The sequence below is a fragment of the Apus apus genome, chromosome 2, assembly GCF_020740795.1.
Source record: "Apus apus isolate bApuApu2 chromosome 2, bApuApu2.pri.cur, whole genome shotgun sequence".
Lineage (NCBI taxonomy): Eukaryota > Metazoa > Chordata > Aves > Apodiformes > Apodidae > Apus > Apus apus.
Window position 1 is genome coordinate 7,113,534 of NC_067283.1, and position 16,007 is coordinate 7,129,540.

Here is a 16,007-nt window from a genome sequence, read left to right on the forward strand (position 1 = left end):
TTTTAAAAGGGAATAGGGAAAAGGCTACATTATACTTTTGTAAAATAAAGCTGGATAATAATGTTCACAACCTTGAGGAGTCTAGGTATACTGGTTTTAAAAAAGACCATAGCAACAGAAAAGCATCCCCGTGATCTGTTTTGTCATTTGCTACAAACTTGACTGACTTATTACCCAAACAATACGTGTTAGTCTTACCGTCGTGACCTCCCAACATACCAGCCTTGCCAGCAAGTTCCTCGGTGGTTGCGAAGCCGTTGACCAACTTCTGGCATGCCACAGGAGGTGGTGTGGGAGGGAGGGAGGCTGGGGGTGTTGGAGGATTGCTCAGATTGTTCTGCTGCATGAGATTAAAGAAGCCTAAATCAGCCATGGAACACAGGGCGAACTTGCCTTGTTCTAGTACTAGATAACATAACCCACTCACATAATTTTACACCTAGACGTAGCACTGATAAACAGCAATAAAAGTTAATTCTCAAGTATGTGACCAAATAAATTAAAGTATTGTCAATAAAAGACACAATGCTTTGCTTTTCTGACATCAGTGATATCATCAGAGCAACATTTTACATGAGGAGTAAGCATTACTGAAAAAATATATAGCTAAATTATTAATAGAAAAGCACAAATAACATGTTTAGGAATGGTTTGGGATTCCCAAGTTCCTAAAATTTAATCACAGAATGGTTTGAGTTGGAAGGGACCTTAAAGATCATCTAGTTCCAACCCCTCTGCATAGGCAGGGACACCTCCCACTGGATCAGGTTGCTCAAAGCCCCATCCAATCTGGCCTTGAACACTTCCAAGGATGGGGCTTTCCCAGCTTCCCTGGGGAACCTGTTCCAGTGTCTCACCACCCTCACAGTAAAGATTTCCTTCCTTACGTCCAACCTAAATCTCCCATCTACCAGCTTAAAACCATTACCCCTTGTCCTCTCACTACAAGCCTTTGTAAAAAGTCCTGTAGCCCCTTCAGGCACTGGAAGGCTGTTACAAGGTCTCCTCAGAACCTTCTTTTCTCCAGGCTGAACAGCCTCAACCCTCTCAGCCTGTCTTTGTAGGAGATCATCTGATTCTCTGATCTCCTTCGTGGCCCTATGCAAATGTCTGAACTTAAAGACTGACAGAGCAGTTCCACTGCAAAGGAGTCAGCTCACCCATTTGTCACTCAAAGGAAACCTACCTCCCATTTAGCACAGGATAAGCTTTCACTGAAGTTACCATAGAGAGGCAGATACTCTGCAAGCTCACACTCCAGGCTACCTCTCACTAGCTTACTTAACTGCCCATATTTTAAATAAAAATTAAGTAAGAACTTCAGTATTTGTTCTTGTTGCACTCATGCCTGCAAAGCTAGTACTTATTATTCACTTCTGACCACAGTAACCATTTCTGCTAGGTCACAATCTCAGCTTACATGTCATGTAAGGCTGGAGTAAACAGCACTAGTTTTTAAGTTTTTATATTAGGGTAGCCAAGCAGCAAATTTGATTCTGTCTGTTCCTTATCTTGCTGCTCTTGCAATATTGACACTCCCATCTCAGAAACTGAGTTTTAAATTCTGTCTGTTATTAACTCATCAACAAATAGTCTATTTTGTTGAGAGTTCAGAGGTTCTTAGTTAGGGCTTAGAGCACAAATGAGGGAAGTCTACTTCCCATTTAATTCACATTAAGAAATGCTTTAATGCTTTCAATGACTTCACAAAGTACTGAGAATTCAGCCCTTTCTGCTCCATAAAACTGTAATTACAGTTTTCACTGTTCAGCATCCATTTTTAAGAGGAATACTTCTAGTTTTAAATTAGTTTACAACACAGCTCCTAGAACTGTTTTCCACTTTCAGAGAGTAACACAATGGTGACTGTTTCACCACTGCACCATCTTTGTCTAGCAACCAAATTTTCCTCTGGTTACATAAAAGGCAGGAACTTCCACCAACTAGCAGTAATAATGTCATGAACTTTGTTTCCCCACAGAGACTGCACAATGGAAACCCAGATTAAAACCCTACCTTGTAAATGAGCTGGGAGTAGTAATCTGAAGCCCCATCAAGAGTAGCACTACCAAAACTTCCTACAAGTCGGTTTCCACCATTTAGTTGGCTACTGCCATAGGGAAGAAAGTGTGCAAAGCTCACTCCAATTATTGGTTCCATCAAAGGCAGAAGAGAAAGCTGCTGCATTAAAAGAAAAAGAGTTAGAAATTAATTTAACTGTAACACAGAAGCATCGCAGAGCTACAAATATCAGCAGAGGGTTTTCTAATTTAAAAAAACCCAGCAACTGGAATTTACCCGCTATCAGAAAACGGCATCAAACATGGGCCTCTGTTAAGGAAGGTGTCCCCTTGTCCACTGGAGCTGTAGCTCCAGCTCCCTGCCAGCTCAGCCACTGAGGCTGCCAGAGCTGACAGGAACTCCATGGCTTTGAGACCATCAGATGCCTGCCATGTCAGTAGATCTTCCAAACAGAAATAAAACCAGAACTTTTGTATTTCCCAGTTTTGTGGCAGTTCTCATGTTCTCCACCCTGTACTCTAAATTCAGCTTAATGATCAACTTCATTTCCAGCATGAGAAGTCCATTTTTGCCAAGTGCCTCCAATGCATTACCCAGCATCTCCATACCTACCTGTTTTAACTGGATGAATGTATCAGCATTAGGGTACATAGTTTGCTTTTCTTCTTCCTCTTTTTTTCTTTTCTTGGACCTAGGAGCTGCCTTCTCTCCTGTCCTCTGAGTTCGCTTATTTCTCTGTTTTTTGGTCTCAGGTCCTACATCTGCTCTTTGAAGCTGGCTGTTACTACACCCAAATGCACCTTGCATCTGGTTTCCTGCAGTTTGCTGGTATTTAATAATAAGAATGAAAAAAAAAAGTTAAGCAGAATTTTTGACATTTTAATATACAGGTTGTCCAAATTTACAGCATGACAGTCTAAAAGAACACACCCTGTGCAGTAAATCTCAATGCTAATTAATTATATTTTATGATTTGTTTACTTTGCTGTTTCACTGGCAAATGTAACTGCTGCACTGTCCCTATACACAGAATTATGACTTATCATTAACACCACTGACATCTGAAAACATCATTGAACACTCATAGACCAGAAGCATTTTCTTCTGAATACCTCCTAAAATAAAGTTACATGTGCATGGAACCTTAGAGATTTTCACCAGGGCATAATGAAAGGCAGGCTTGGCTTCAGAAAAGAGGCATGTAAGGTAACAGAATACAATTGTATTTTGAGGTTAGAAACAAAGCCAGTACTGTGAAACACTTCTGGATTGTACCATTTGCCTACATACTTTCAGTAGGAATTTGCAAAGCCATTCTTCACCTAAAAGGATATTTGCCTAAAAGCAATCAGAGTGGGACCTGGCAATGCAACAGACAGTGGCAAGTCAAAAGTCCCACTTCTTTTTATCAGCTATTAAACTGCTCAGCACAACCTCTACTGCAAGTCCTCTCACCATTATTCCAGCCATATATATTTTACCTGTGGATCTTTAACACTTCCACAGGTTACCTGCTGCTCACAATTACCTGTATTTTTATTACTCTTCCTTCATTATGTATGTGTTTAAATTTAATTTGAGGGATGTATTTAGAGTTTAGGCAGTCATAAAACAAAACTGAGTAGAGATTAAAGATTACAACAAAACAACTTATCTAAGTGTAAAGTGTACCCTACCTCCATAGAAAGCAATCTTCTTTAGGTCTGTTTTTAAGACCCTTATACATTATTAAATCATATGATGCCATTAATAGAAAGAACAAATGCTTCCTTCCATTAAACTAAAATTAATTACAGAAATATTCTGTACCACAGAAATCCAGCAATTTTAGGAGATGTAACCATTTCATACTTTTATTAAAAACCCTAGAGCATAGTCTCTACTAAAATTAGAGACAATATAGGATTTTCATAGGTGGAAAATGACCAAGGATTTGGTTCATTCATAGAACACTCCAAATGGTGCAGCTGAAGAGTGTGTGAAGCCCACCCTGTGCCTCTGCAAAGGTACACAGGTCATCCTGTACATTACTAAGGTGGATTCACAGAAGAAAGCAGCATACAGACATTGCATGTACTGTACAGAAACGTACTAGTAGGTAATTAAGAGCTATATTGTTAATCTTGGTAAATATTAGGAAATGGCGATTTTTAAGATTATTATCTACAGAAAAAATACTTTTTTCATTTTAATAATCTCTGAATACACCAATCTACAAATTCCTAATAAAACTTGTTCCTTCAGTAACACAGATTTCATGGAGAAAAGCCAGGCAGCAAGGTAAAAATTCCTTAAAGCTGTTTATTCTACCCTTGTGCACGTAGGGTATCTCCCCACCTTTTCACAAATGGCCACAGTAAAGGCACAAACTAAGCTCTGCCTGTTGATGACCCCTGTATAAACCAGTAACAGGCTCACCATTCCTTCAGCTGGATTCTGCTTCTCTGCTATCTTCTTATCCCCAGAAGCCTCCTCTTCTGTTTGGCCACTGTTCTCTGACTTCTGATTCAGAAGAGATGAGGACTTCTTATTTTTAAGCAGGTGTTTCAGCAGCTCATTCCCTGACTCCCCTTTCGCTGCTGGAACACTAGCTGGTTGTGCTGGACTCTGAGCTGAAGGGACAGGCTGTGATGTGACCTTATCTTCTTCTACCTTAATACTGCTTGGATTTTCTGGGTTAGGCTCAGCTTGACCTGAGCATTGATCAGTTTCTGCCTTTTCTAGTTTAACTTCTTGAATGCTGGTGGGTGTGTCTGTCTTAGCCTTTTCAGTGTCTGTACTGACACTGGGCTGCTTCTGGGGCAGGCTGCTGCTGGGGACCTTACACTCCAGCTCTGGAGAGGTCTGGCTCTCTCCTGAGTTTGATGTTGATGGGCCTGTTAACTCCACTGACTCTTGTTCATCTTGATGACGTGAAAGTTCACTGGGGGTGTTAACTGTGGGGGTGGAGGTAGCATCAGAAATGGTTGGAGTTGATGGTGCAGTTATATCTGAATGTGGAGTTGACGGGGCTTTTATCGACTCGGCATCATCGTCCTTTTTCTTTTTTCGTGTCCTTTTCTTTTTTCCTTTCTCTTCTGGGATTATGTCGGAATACAGCTGTATGAGAGACTGGCTGGATCCAGGGAAGTTTGTTCCCTGGGGCACGTTAGTGTCCGAATCACATGGGGCACCATTATTAAGTACTGTAGGTGAAGGTACAGCAGAAGAAAATGGAGGCCTGACTTGGTTCTGCGTAAAGGCAGCCCCAGGGAGATTCCCATGACTTTGTTTTACATTATGGAAATTCGGGGCTCCACCTGGAACAGCAGATGCATCAGGTCCAAAAGCTGCAGGTCCCACTGGCCTTCTCTCACTGCTTTGCATAAAATTTGTGGCAGGAGGCGAGGTCATAGAACCTTGCTGCAGGATTTGCCCCATTTGTTGCTGCTGCTGCTGATGCTGCGGAGACTGCTGAACAGGTCGTGGAATTTGTACGAAATCACCAGGTAGATCAGAATTGAAGAAAGGTATCTGAGATAAGGATGTTCTGTTGTTTAATTCGGACCCTATCATACCATGCTGCTCCAGTTCAATTCTCTGCTGTAAAGCCCTCTGTCGATCCACCTCCTGCATCAGCTGAATGCGCTGCCGTTCCTGCTGCTCCCGTAAACGCTCCTTTCTTTCCCGCTCTTGAAAACTTTCACTGAAGGGGTTATTGTCCTCAAACTCCACCCGTGGTGGTGGCCCTGACTGTGCAGTTGCATTTGGACCAGGCACAGGAGCTGGTGTACCAGGAGCGATCGGCAACGGTGTCATTGGAGGCGGCATCCTTGCTGGATTCATGGACATATGACTTGCAGGGGCATTTGCAGATTGCCACCCAGACAAATTTGGCATTCTGGTTGGGTTGGATTGCCCAGGGATGACCACTGGGTGCTGCTGATGCTGGAGCTGTTGTGCCACCATGGGGAAGTTTTGCTGATTCATTGCTGGTGATGTTCCTCCTGGAACCATTGGTGGTTGAGCCTGGACGCCAGGCATTATGGCATGGGGTGCCATCCCACACTGCTGCTGCTGCTGCTGCTTGATCCGATATTCCTCAATTAGCTCCGCATGCTCCTTCTGCTGCTTCCGGATCTAAACATTAAGAGTCATTATTCATCTCTGACATGTACTGACTACAAAAGCAGCATAAAGTATGTAACTCACCACTATAATTTCAGTAGACAATGAACCTCAAGCAAAACAAGCATTTCTGCACAGTCCTTTTTCCGTCCCTTTGTAAGGCTAAATAGCCTTTATTTCACTAAAAACACTATCCATCCCAAAACTTTAGAAAAAATAACAGTGCCTCAAAGTTCTGATTATGTACCAAGACTGCACTCGGCTAAACCAAAACTGATCCTTGTCCTGCAGCTCTTATGCACACACAGGACGACAACAGTTGGGAACAGGTGGGAACTGCAAACTCCAGTGCTCCAGGACTTCTCCATGGGTACAGAGCACTAAACCTGTGTTGGCTCTGTATGTCTAGACAAGGAGGCATCCAAACCATGACACCCTCCCAGGATCAGCCACGTGGCTGCACTTGGAGTTACTGGAGATCTCAAAGGACCAGCACCAACTACACTCAGCTGGACCTGGGCCAACCTGCACAGATCGACCTGGTGAATTTATCAGTAGAGAGGAGATCAAGGCAGAGCTCACAGGCACTGGGCCACACCAAAGCAGCTGAGCTGCCCAGGCCCCAGAGACAACCTGACAGTGTCTGCAGGGCTCTGTGCCTGAGCTAACAACTCCATCAGACAGACAGGAGCTCGTGTTGCACCAAGCCAGCTCCTGTTTCTCTGTGCCTGTGTCCAGCACCAGAGATTTGAGAGCTCTTTTCTCTAGAGATATATAGAGAAAACATCTGCCCTTTGCCCTTCTCAAAAACTAAGAGAAACCTGATTGCAGAAAAATTACTTGATCTGAACTGAGAGAGTGGTGAATTGCTTCATATAGGTCCTTAAGAACATACTTCAATGTAACTTTATTTAAGCTCCTACTAGGTATGTAATAAACTGCTGTTTAGGATGTGGGTGACTGGTCTAAATGAGTTGTTGAAGGGGTGTCACCGTTTGACAAGGGGAGTAGAGGGAATTTAGCAGCAGTATCACAGAATGGATTGAGTTGGAAGGGACCTTAAAGATCATCTAGTTCCAATCTCCCTGCATGGGCAGAGACACCTATGTGAAACTTAAGTTTAAAAATTAAAAATAACCTTAATTTTGGGGCACTAAATGCATCTGCAATGTCATGATTAGCAGCTGTTACTTCAACATAATTCCACCATAAAACTAGACTGTTTGATAAAGACTGGTTAAAGTGATTGGTTTTTTTGCATTTATTCTACTTGTGATTCATTATGGAAGGGAAAAAAAGAAAAAGGAAGAAATGATGTAGACATAATTTATCTGCTCCATCCTTCTTCCTCACAGTGAGGAGACAAGCCAACTAATATTCCACCCAGTGCAGACCCAGGAGCAAGAAACTTGAGGGTTAAATATCACTTAGAACTTCATTCCAAGCAGCCTGTGGCCAATTTTCCCCCCTCATATTATTAAAGGATAATTCTAAAGCATTTCCATGTTCAGCAGGACCAGCTGATCCTGACAATCAGGCTAGATAATTTATAAACAATCTCTTGAGGAACACAGCATTCAATACTGTTGGCCAAAGCACAGATTTATCAAATCTATTACAGGCTTAACATTAATCTGACTTATTAGAATCGCAGTTACCAGATGTAGCAAGTGAAATTCTAACTGATTTTAAAGAAAGAAAAACAAAACCCAGTGAAACTGGTTACACATTGGAACAGGGGCTGAGAGAGGCTAGGAAATACCTACCCTTGGAGACTTACAAAACTTGACTGACAAGGCACTGAGCAACCTGATTTAACTGTGAAGCTAGTTCTGCTTTGATCAGTACACCAGATATCTCCAGGTATCTCTTTGGCCCATATTATTCCATGATACAGTAACAGATAACACACATAAAAGATCAGAGTCTAGGAACTAGACAGATCATAAAACTAAACTAAAGATAGAATGGAAAGAGATTTTCAAACAGTAACATTTAACTGTCATATAACCAAGAGGTTCTGATTAAGGAAGGACACCTGAAAAAGACTTGAGTTATGAGGTTCATTCAAGCCTGAAACAAAGCCCTGCATGCTAAGGCTTTCCTCTGAATCTTTCATTTATGCTTTTCATGGTGCCAGAAACTCTGTGGCAAGTCACGTTGCCAAGCCATTTCCCCTCTTCCTGAAGTATTAAATCATCTTTTTCTCATCATGTTTGGCATAGCATATGCTCCTGCAACTCCAGTGTCCCCAGCAAACCAGAGTGATGCTGTTACACAAAATATGACAGGGAGTTAAATAAGCTCCACTGTACATAAGAGGATTTAAAGGGAAGAGTCATAGCAGTATGACAGCTCAGTATCAAGGTGGTAAGTTTGGGTTCCTGATTATTACCTGTTCTAGCTGTTTTTGGACCATACTTTGCTGCTCAGTAACATGTTTAAGCTGTTCTGCATCTTCCTCTGGGAACTCACGGCCAGCTTTCTTGGCTGTACGCTGCTTTGCTGAGAGCGCCTTTTTGGATTTTCTGTGTGCTCCAATTTGCTCCTCAAGGTACTTCTGTTGTATTTGAAGAAGTTGTTGTGTGTCTTGCAGCCATTCCTCATATTGCTTTCTTTGTGAATCATCTAAAAAGAATGGAAAATAAGTATGATATGATCTCATCCTGAGGGTGAGCTCTCATCCTACTCTCCAGAGATGAAGTTTAACCACCAGGTTCCCCCATATTTTAGGAAACCATTGGTCAAGTTCAGCCAAATGTGACAGAGGCTTTGGTATTTCAAGAGATTCGAAGTTCTTGGAGTGATCTGAGTTAAGGAGACAGAGATCCTAATTACTGCATTTATTGACAGAAAGCAGTTTTAACATAGCCTCTTAATTTCAAGAGGCACCATCCCGCTCTCAAGCCAGGAAACATGCAATTGCTAGCCAGTTAGCAAATGCAGCTTTGAAAGCAGCTACAGAACCTGGTGGTACCCTGCTCTGCCACAGAAGAGGGGACACTGAAGACCTTTGGAAGCATGCAGGTAGAGGGAAAGAGATTAGGGAGTAAGGGCACAAATTTATAGGTGACGTGGCCTCATTAATTCTGATGTTTGCAGAAGAGTTTTGTTCATATGAAAAAATATCTTTATTCCTACTTTAAGAAAAACAATAAAACTATAAACATCCATCAGATATCCACAAAATGAAAGAAAGATACTGTCTGTGCAAAAATAACTTTGTCAGTCCTCCATACAGGGCCTTCAGCAACAGTGCCTTTTCCTCCCCACAAACAAATGCCCTCTCATTTAGGTGGTAACAAACATTACTCTTTTTACAAATGCTCATCTGCTATGAACAGTCCATTGCTCTCAGATGTTTTTCTCGAGGCAAAACAATCATGTCTGACAACACTTGATCTGCACTAAGCCCAGAAGGCAAGAGAGAAGATTTGGTGATGGTATCATTTGTCTCCTAATTGCATTGTGGCAATGAGCTGGGTAAGCAGGAATATGGCACGGGTCCTTCTTGTGAAGAAAGTAAGGTTAATAAAGATAGCTCCACAACAGGATAAATTCAGTATAATCATGTTCTCCTTGTGCTCCAGTCCCTACCACCTTCTGCTCTAACAGCCACTGTGGTAGTGACAACCACTGACTCTAACAGCTCAAGAAAATCAATTCACAGAGCTAGGACAGCCTCTATTGTCTCCAGGGGCGCCTATTCTTTCAACGATAAATTCTGCAAAACTAATCACACAACCTGAAGGGACAATTGAGTGGAAATGATGGAGAATAACTGCAGATGAGAGCAATGCAAAAAGTGCAAATGGAAGTACTGAAATATTAACAAGTTCCAGGTAAGAATAAGTACTGCTGAAATGAGAAACAGATTTGTATCAAGTGCTCAAAAGCACCACCACCCCAATCGGAGCGAGGCCACTGCTGACTGCTATGTCAAGTCTCACCAGAAATTAAAACAGATAATATTGCAAAAGCTCCTTATTGCATACTCAGTGCTGCTGCTCCCATTTCTGGAAAAGGTGAAGGTGCTTACTTCTGTTTCTTATTCATAAATATCAAGTAAAGTTTTTGCAGTGATAGAAACATTCTTTTACATGTGGTCTTCCCTCTCCCAACATCTGCTCAGTTTTAATTTCTGTTAATAAATCTTCCTTCTCATAGAGGCTAGGACTTACAAGTGATCAAGGGCAACCAGAAACAAGGAAGATAAAATACTAGTGCTATATATTCCTGCTTTCAGCAATTGTGATTCCCAGTCTTGCTTGTCTAATGCCTGGAAAGCTTTTTTTTTGCCTTTTTTTTTCAATTTGTTAAAATGACAATGATGCTGCACAAAACTTTTGCTTCCAAAATTAAAAAACCCCAGCAATATAGACTGTTGTTCTCACTGAGCTCAGGATATTACAACACAACAGGTTTTTGACATAGTAGTCTGTCAGTTAATAATTACTATTCTCTCACAAATCCAAATAATGCTATTTTTGTTTTTCCCTCTTTCCTTAAGGTGTTTCTTTGAGGGTAGCTTCTAGAAAAAAATGTTAAGAGAGCTTACTATGCAACCCTTTATTAGCTGGAATTGTAACAATGAATTGACTAAATTTAGAAAGGATTAATTTTTGAGAGATAGGACCCATTTATGGATATTTTATTATAAAGAAAACAGAACTGTGGAATTAAACATCAGCATACAATAAATTATTAAATCTGTACTTACTGACAAAACCAGGACCAAAATTGGGAGGATTAGGTCTAGAAATCTGAGGTGTCAAACTTCCGTCCTAGAAATTTCAGCAAAACATAGAGACAAGGATATTAAGGCATGATTAAATTAAAAAAAAAAAAAAAACCACAAACCAAACAAAAACTAGTTACTATGAATAAACACTTTTGTTTAAAACCCCTATCAAGTTGTATTACCTGTGTAATTGCCTGCTGCATATGATTTTGGCCTTCGCTGGTCTGAGCCCCTGGCACTGGCTGACCTATAAAGGGAAACCTATGGATATATAAACAGACAGTTAATAACTGGTAGGTATTTTAGGGGAGAGACAACCTTTTTATTGCCCTGAACTTACACAAAGCCTCCAAATATTTTATAGACATTTGCTTGAACTTCTCTACCAAACTTTTTCAATGTCTGAAGAACAGTAATTCTCATTTCATGGAACAACACTTGGTCGAAACAGTTGCATTTTACACTTTGCAGAGAGATGAAGTACACATGAGGATCTGGGCTAAAGCAGTGAAGATGCACAAAAAACCCAGCTGTATCTGTATTTCAATATATTTCATTTTTTAAAAAAATACAGATTTAATGGATTTAGATATCATAGCAGTACAGTCAACTAGAGTTGGGTAAATGTGCACCTCTGGCAAGGTAAAACACACTGTTTTAAGGGGCACACAAAAAGAAAAGGTGCAGATCTTCTCTGGCCCATAGACTGCCCACCTATAGTAAAGACAGTCATGGTGAAGTCTGTGCAGCTCATAGCTCCTTGTATCCTCAATGGATTTACAGAGAGGATGAAACTTCCATTACTTGGGCTAAGAGTGTTAAATTACATGCTGCACCATGAAGTTTAACCATTACTCGCCCATCAATGGGTTTCAAACCCAGTGTGTGGGAGATGTGTCATCACATTATCAGTAAGTAGGAAAACAAGGGAAGCAACAACAGTGAGGCCAGGCTGACCAATGACATTGCCACTGGAACACAAGTCTGATGCGTTTTAATACTTCTTTATGTGACAAAAGGATCTTTTTCCACTTAAAAATTGTCATTTCCCCTAGCTCTATCATTTCCTTTTACATTTTGTAGTCCTAAACAATGGTATTAAGCATTGCCTACCTGTTCATAACCATTGTTGGCATCCCCATGTTACTCTGGGCCATGACTTTATTAATCCCCTTAAGAGCTACCATTTTTGCTTTCATTATCGGATCAGTAATTGCATCAAAATCTATAAAAGAAAAACAGTACAAGTGAATGACATAGCCGAACACTACAAGTTGTTCAGGTCTAGTTAATGTGTAAATCATCATTAAAACAACATAATTGCATTATGACTTAAATTTACTTGTCCTCTCCACTTTGAAAATCATGGTTAATACATAGTTTCATATATCCTCAAAGGAAACTCACTCCAGAAGCAAGTGTTCTTGTTTTCCACCACAACACAAGGAAAAGCAGGTCAGTCTAAGAAGGGCTTCAGACCAAATCAGGCCTATGACCCAATAGGTAAATAATTTCTATTTATAGGTGTAAGGATCAGGAAGAAGAGTTGTTCTGTGAGTTCACTTGGCAAAACTGACACACCCCCACTTGCGTACTGAGAAAACAGTCACTCAGTAGTTACCAGCAGCTCTACAGGCAGCAAGGCCTGTGCCCCTCACAGCTTCTGAACAGACTATATGTATGGTGAGCTCTGCCTCTTTGCTGTCTCTCCTGTTAGGTGCCTCCCACAGAACAGGATAAATGGGAGTACAGAAGGGCTGAGGTTGGAAGGAAGCTCTGGAGGTCACCTTAGCCACCTGGGGTGGCCACAGGACATCCTAGTGACACTAAAAACATGGAACTGTGACTTAGGGGGTAGGTTAAATTTGTCTTTTGAATAAACAGCCTTGATGGCCAGTGTAGTTATAACCAACACATTTCTCAAATTTTGCAATTAATTAATAACAATTTACTGACAGCAATGGTCTCAATCTGAATGCTCAAACTGCTCTGTCCTATTAAACAGGAAAAGTGTTTCTTTTAAATATTCTTCATACATGCTGAATTATTTGTAGTATTTCTGGGCCTTGCCAAGACTGGGCTAGTACTACAGCTTTTCATGACCCCTTTCCTTGAGACACACTAAACACTAAAGAAAATGTAACAGAACAACCACACAGAGAAAATAAATCAAAAGGTCAGCTATTACACTTGAATATTTGTTTATGAAGGGTGCATTTACTCCATACCATGTATGAAAACCTAAGGCATAAAGCAAATATATGACAGATATGATGTAAAAAAAATGAGCAGTAATGCAGTTTCCCTGATCCTAGTACTGTCAACAGGAGAATTGCCATGGAATTCAGAATTCTACCTACATACTGAATTTCCATATTCCCATTGTAACTACCAGGCAGATTGATTTTTATTATGCCCCTCTTCAAGCTCCAGGTATCTACCTGCTTCTTTCAGTGCTATGGATTATTGAACTATTTACTGTTGAGTGATTGAACACAGACAAACAGACCATCCCACATACCAATATTGGGGAAAAATGGCTCCGAACGTTGGCGAATCATGGCTTGCATCTGTCTCTGCTGCTGCTGCTCCTGTCTTTCCTGATCCAAAAGGTCCTGCAGAAGAAGTGGCTGTTCCTCTAGCAGAAGTGGTCTCTCTCGATTTTGTTGTTGAGCTAATGGTTGAGGGAGCATTATCTGCTGGGGACCAGATATGCCACTGGGACCAGGACGGTTTGTTACAGTCACAGTTTGATTAGATGTCTGTCCTGTCCCAAAGTTATGATTAGATGACTGACCCTGAATAAATCCTGCGTTTGGTGACCCTTGAGGAAAATTATGGTTCATCCGTGGAACCATGGTCAAACTTGGATTTATAGTGTTTTCCAAGATCTGTCCACCAGGTGTCATTAGTGTTTGTGGAATACCTGATCCATGGTTCATTTGTGTTGCTGGCAAAGATTGAGATGGAGATCCTACAGTCCTTGCTTCAGCATTATCTGAGCTCTCATTAGCTAGCAAACTTGAGAGGACTGGTGTGGACCCAGTTATACTGCAGGAACTTACTGCTCCTTGAACAGGCAGTGGAGCAGATCCCTGAGCATCTGGACTAGGCACAGTTGTTTCTTGAGTAGGAACAGTAGTAGTTTTGTCTGGGAATTCTGGGTTAGCAGGCTGTGCAGGAGCCTTTTCTCCATCCTTTAACTCCATTTCAGCAGCCTGTTGAGTACTTGTGGATTCAGCATTTCCATCTTTATTTTCATTTTCATTCTTCTTTTCCTCCTTAGTCTTTGGGGAAAGAACTTCTGTTTTAATTTCATTTTCTGTAACAGATTTCTTCTGTGGAGACTGAGTCTCAGGAGGGGAAACAGTTCTGTCACCTTGTTCTTTCTGTTTTGGTTCTTCTGTCTTGCCCTGGATATCTAGTTTGTCATCAATGGGGACACCAAGATCTAGTTCTTCATTAAACATTCCTTTCTTATCACCCACATCAAGGTCTGGGTCTGTGTATGCGATTATGTCAAATTCCCCAGATCTTAGAAGATCATCTAGGTGAGGATCATTGGTTTCCAAATTATCTAAAGTGTCCAGCTCGTCTCCTTTCCCATCCTCTGTGTCTAGATTCAAATTTTCCAGATCCTCATCATCTAAATCCTTGACTTCAACACCGTCAAGGTCTTTCACATCCAAATCTTTTACAGCAGGATCATCAGGATCAAGCTTTTCTTCTAGACCATCACTTGGCTGGTTGGGAATCTGCAGATTTGCAGATTCATCACTTGGTGCAGATGTAGCCAAAGGTGGTCCAGGAAATGCATCAGCAACTGGTGGATGACTTAGAGAAGGTATTACAAGTGCAGGTGGGTTGTCAGGATTGATTTGATCCTGCTGGGATTGTGACATATGCTCCAAACCTGTAGACATCTGCAACTGGTTAGGCATACCTTGAGAACTGTGTCTCAGTGGTTCTGCCTGTCTTGGGCCTGGAAACTCCTGCCTGGGTATAAACCCTGGATGTCGTTGATGTTGTGCTGCTGCATCCATAACATTTGCAGCAGCAGGATTAAAAGGCAGCCTTGGCCTCCCATCAGGAGCTCTGTGACGTAACTCGATATACGCCTGACCCAATATATTGTGCTGCTGAACTGGAATTCCCTGTGGGGGAAAATGTTGAGAGATGCCAGAGGGATTACTCATTTGTGGGTTGCTCACTGGCCGAGGCATATCAATAGACAGAGATCTTCTCAGCTGTGGTGGAACTCCAGGGCGTTGCATTGGCTGCTGAGGACCAAGGAAACGTTCTTGACCTGATGGTGGACCATGGCCACCTCCTGGAAACCCATATCTAAAATAAAGTATGAAAGACTAAATAATCTTTTTCTCTCAGGACTGCCTAGTCTGGCATATTTGACTAAATAACTATTCACCAAAGTGATTTACATGATGCATTCATTAAGATATTTTAAACAAATATTTTGACTAATTATGCTTACATTTAAATGAGCTTTATGACTATAATAAAATAATTGCTTTAATTATGTTTAATAAACAACCTGTTTTCTATCTCAATAATAATAATAATAATAATAATAATAACAGAAAACTCTGACAGTAAGAACTATCTCAGTGAATAAACTGCATGTTAATGCGACTCAGAGCATAAAATAATATTGTGTGGATTAGAAATTACTGAAATAAATCCAAAATATTGAAAATAGTAATTCCCAAGATAGCAACATACGTCAATCCTGGCACTCATTTTACATCATAGCCTTCAATGTAAAAATAGCACAGGCAGAAGTTGACATTTGATTACATATTCATTATAAATTAAACCAATAATATTATATTATTCATTCTCAAGACACTAAAGCTAATGTCAGACCTTTCATTTAAAAAAAAATAAAAGCCCCAGAACTATGGGCAACAAAATCCTTCAGGTCACATAACTTCCTCAAGTAGTGCAGTTTCTGATTAATTCCCAACAAAAGACAGGGTAGAACAGTCCCAGTGTAAAATACAGGTTTTAATGTCACAGACACAGGAAAATTCACTGCACATAATGACATCAGGAAGATTACCAGCTGCTGTAGACAACACAGATGATTTTTCATCCAAAAACCTCCAACCCACTATTT

The 16,007-nt window shown here is 40.8% G+C and overlaps 1 protein-coding gene across 11 annotated transcripts in view; it reads right to left on the bottom strand.

Annotated features, from left to right (window-relative positions):
• The window catches only part of KMT2C (lysine methyltransferase 2C), a 195,650-nt gene that overhangs the window by 14,271 nt on the left and 165,372 nt on the right, over window positions 1–16,007 (bottom strand). For 8 of the 11 annotated variants that reach the window (XM_051611813.1, XM_051611821.1, XM_051611823.1 and 5 more), the window contains 9 exons: window positions 13,392–15,214; window positions 11,984–12,095; window positions 11,053–11,131; window positions 10,850–10,913; window positions 8,525–8,757; window positions 4,441–6,141; window positions 2,635–2,847; window positions 2,017–2,181; window positions 199–340 (listed from right to left, as the gene is read on the bottom strand). In XM_051611813.1, coding sequence (XP_051467773.1) covers window positions 199–340; window positions 2,017–2,181; window positions 2,635–2,847; window positions 4,441–6,141; window positions 8,525–8,757; window positions 10,850–10,913; window positions 11,053–11,131; window positions 11,984–12,095; window positions 13,392–15,214 — 4,532 coding nt within the window. The remainder of the gene's footprint in view (window positions 1–198; window positions 341–2,016; window positions 2,182–2,634; window positions 2,848–4,440; window positions 6,142–8,524; window positions 8,758–10,849; window positions 10,914–11,052; window positions 11,132–11,983; window positions 12,096–13,391; window positions 15,215–16,007) is intronic. The other 3 variants (XM_051611814.1, XM_051611815.1, XM_051611817.1) reach the window with 3 other exon arrangements.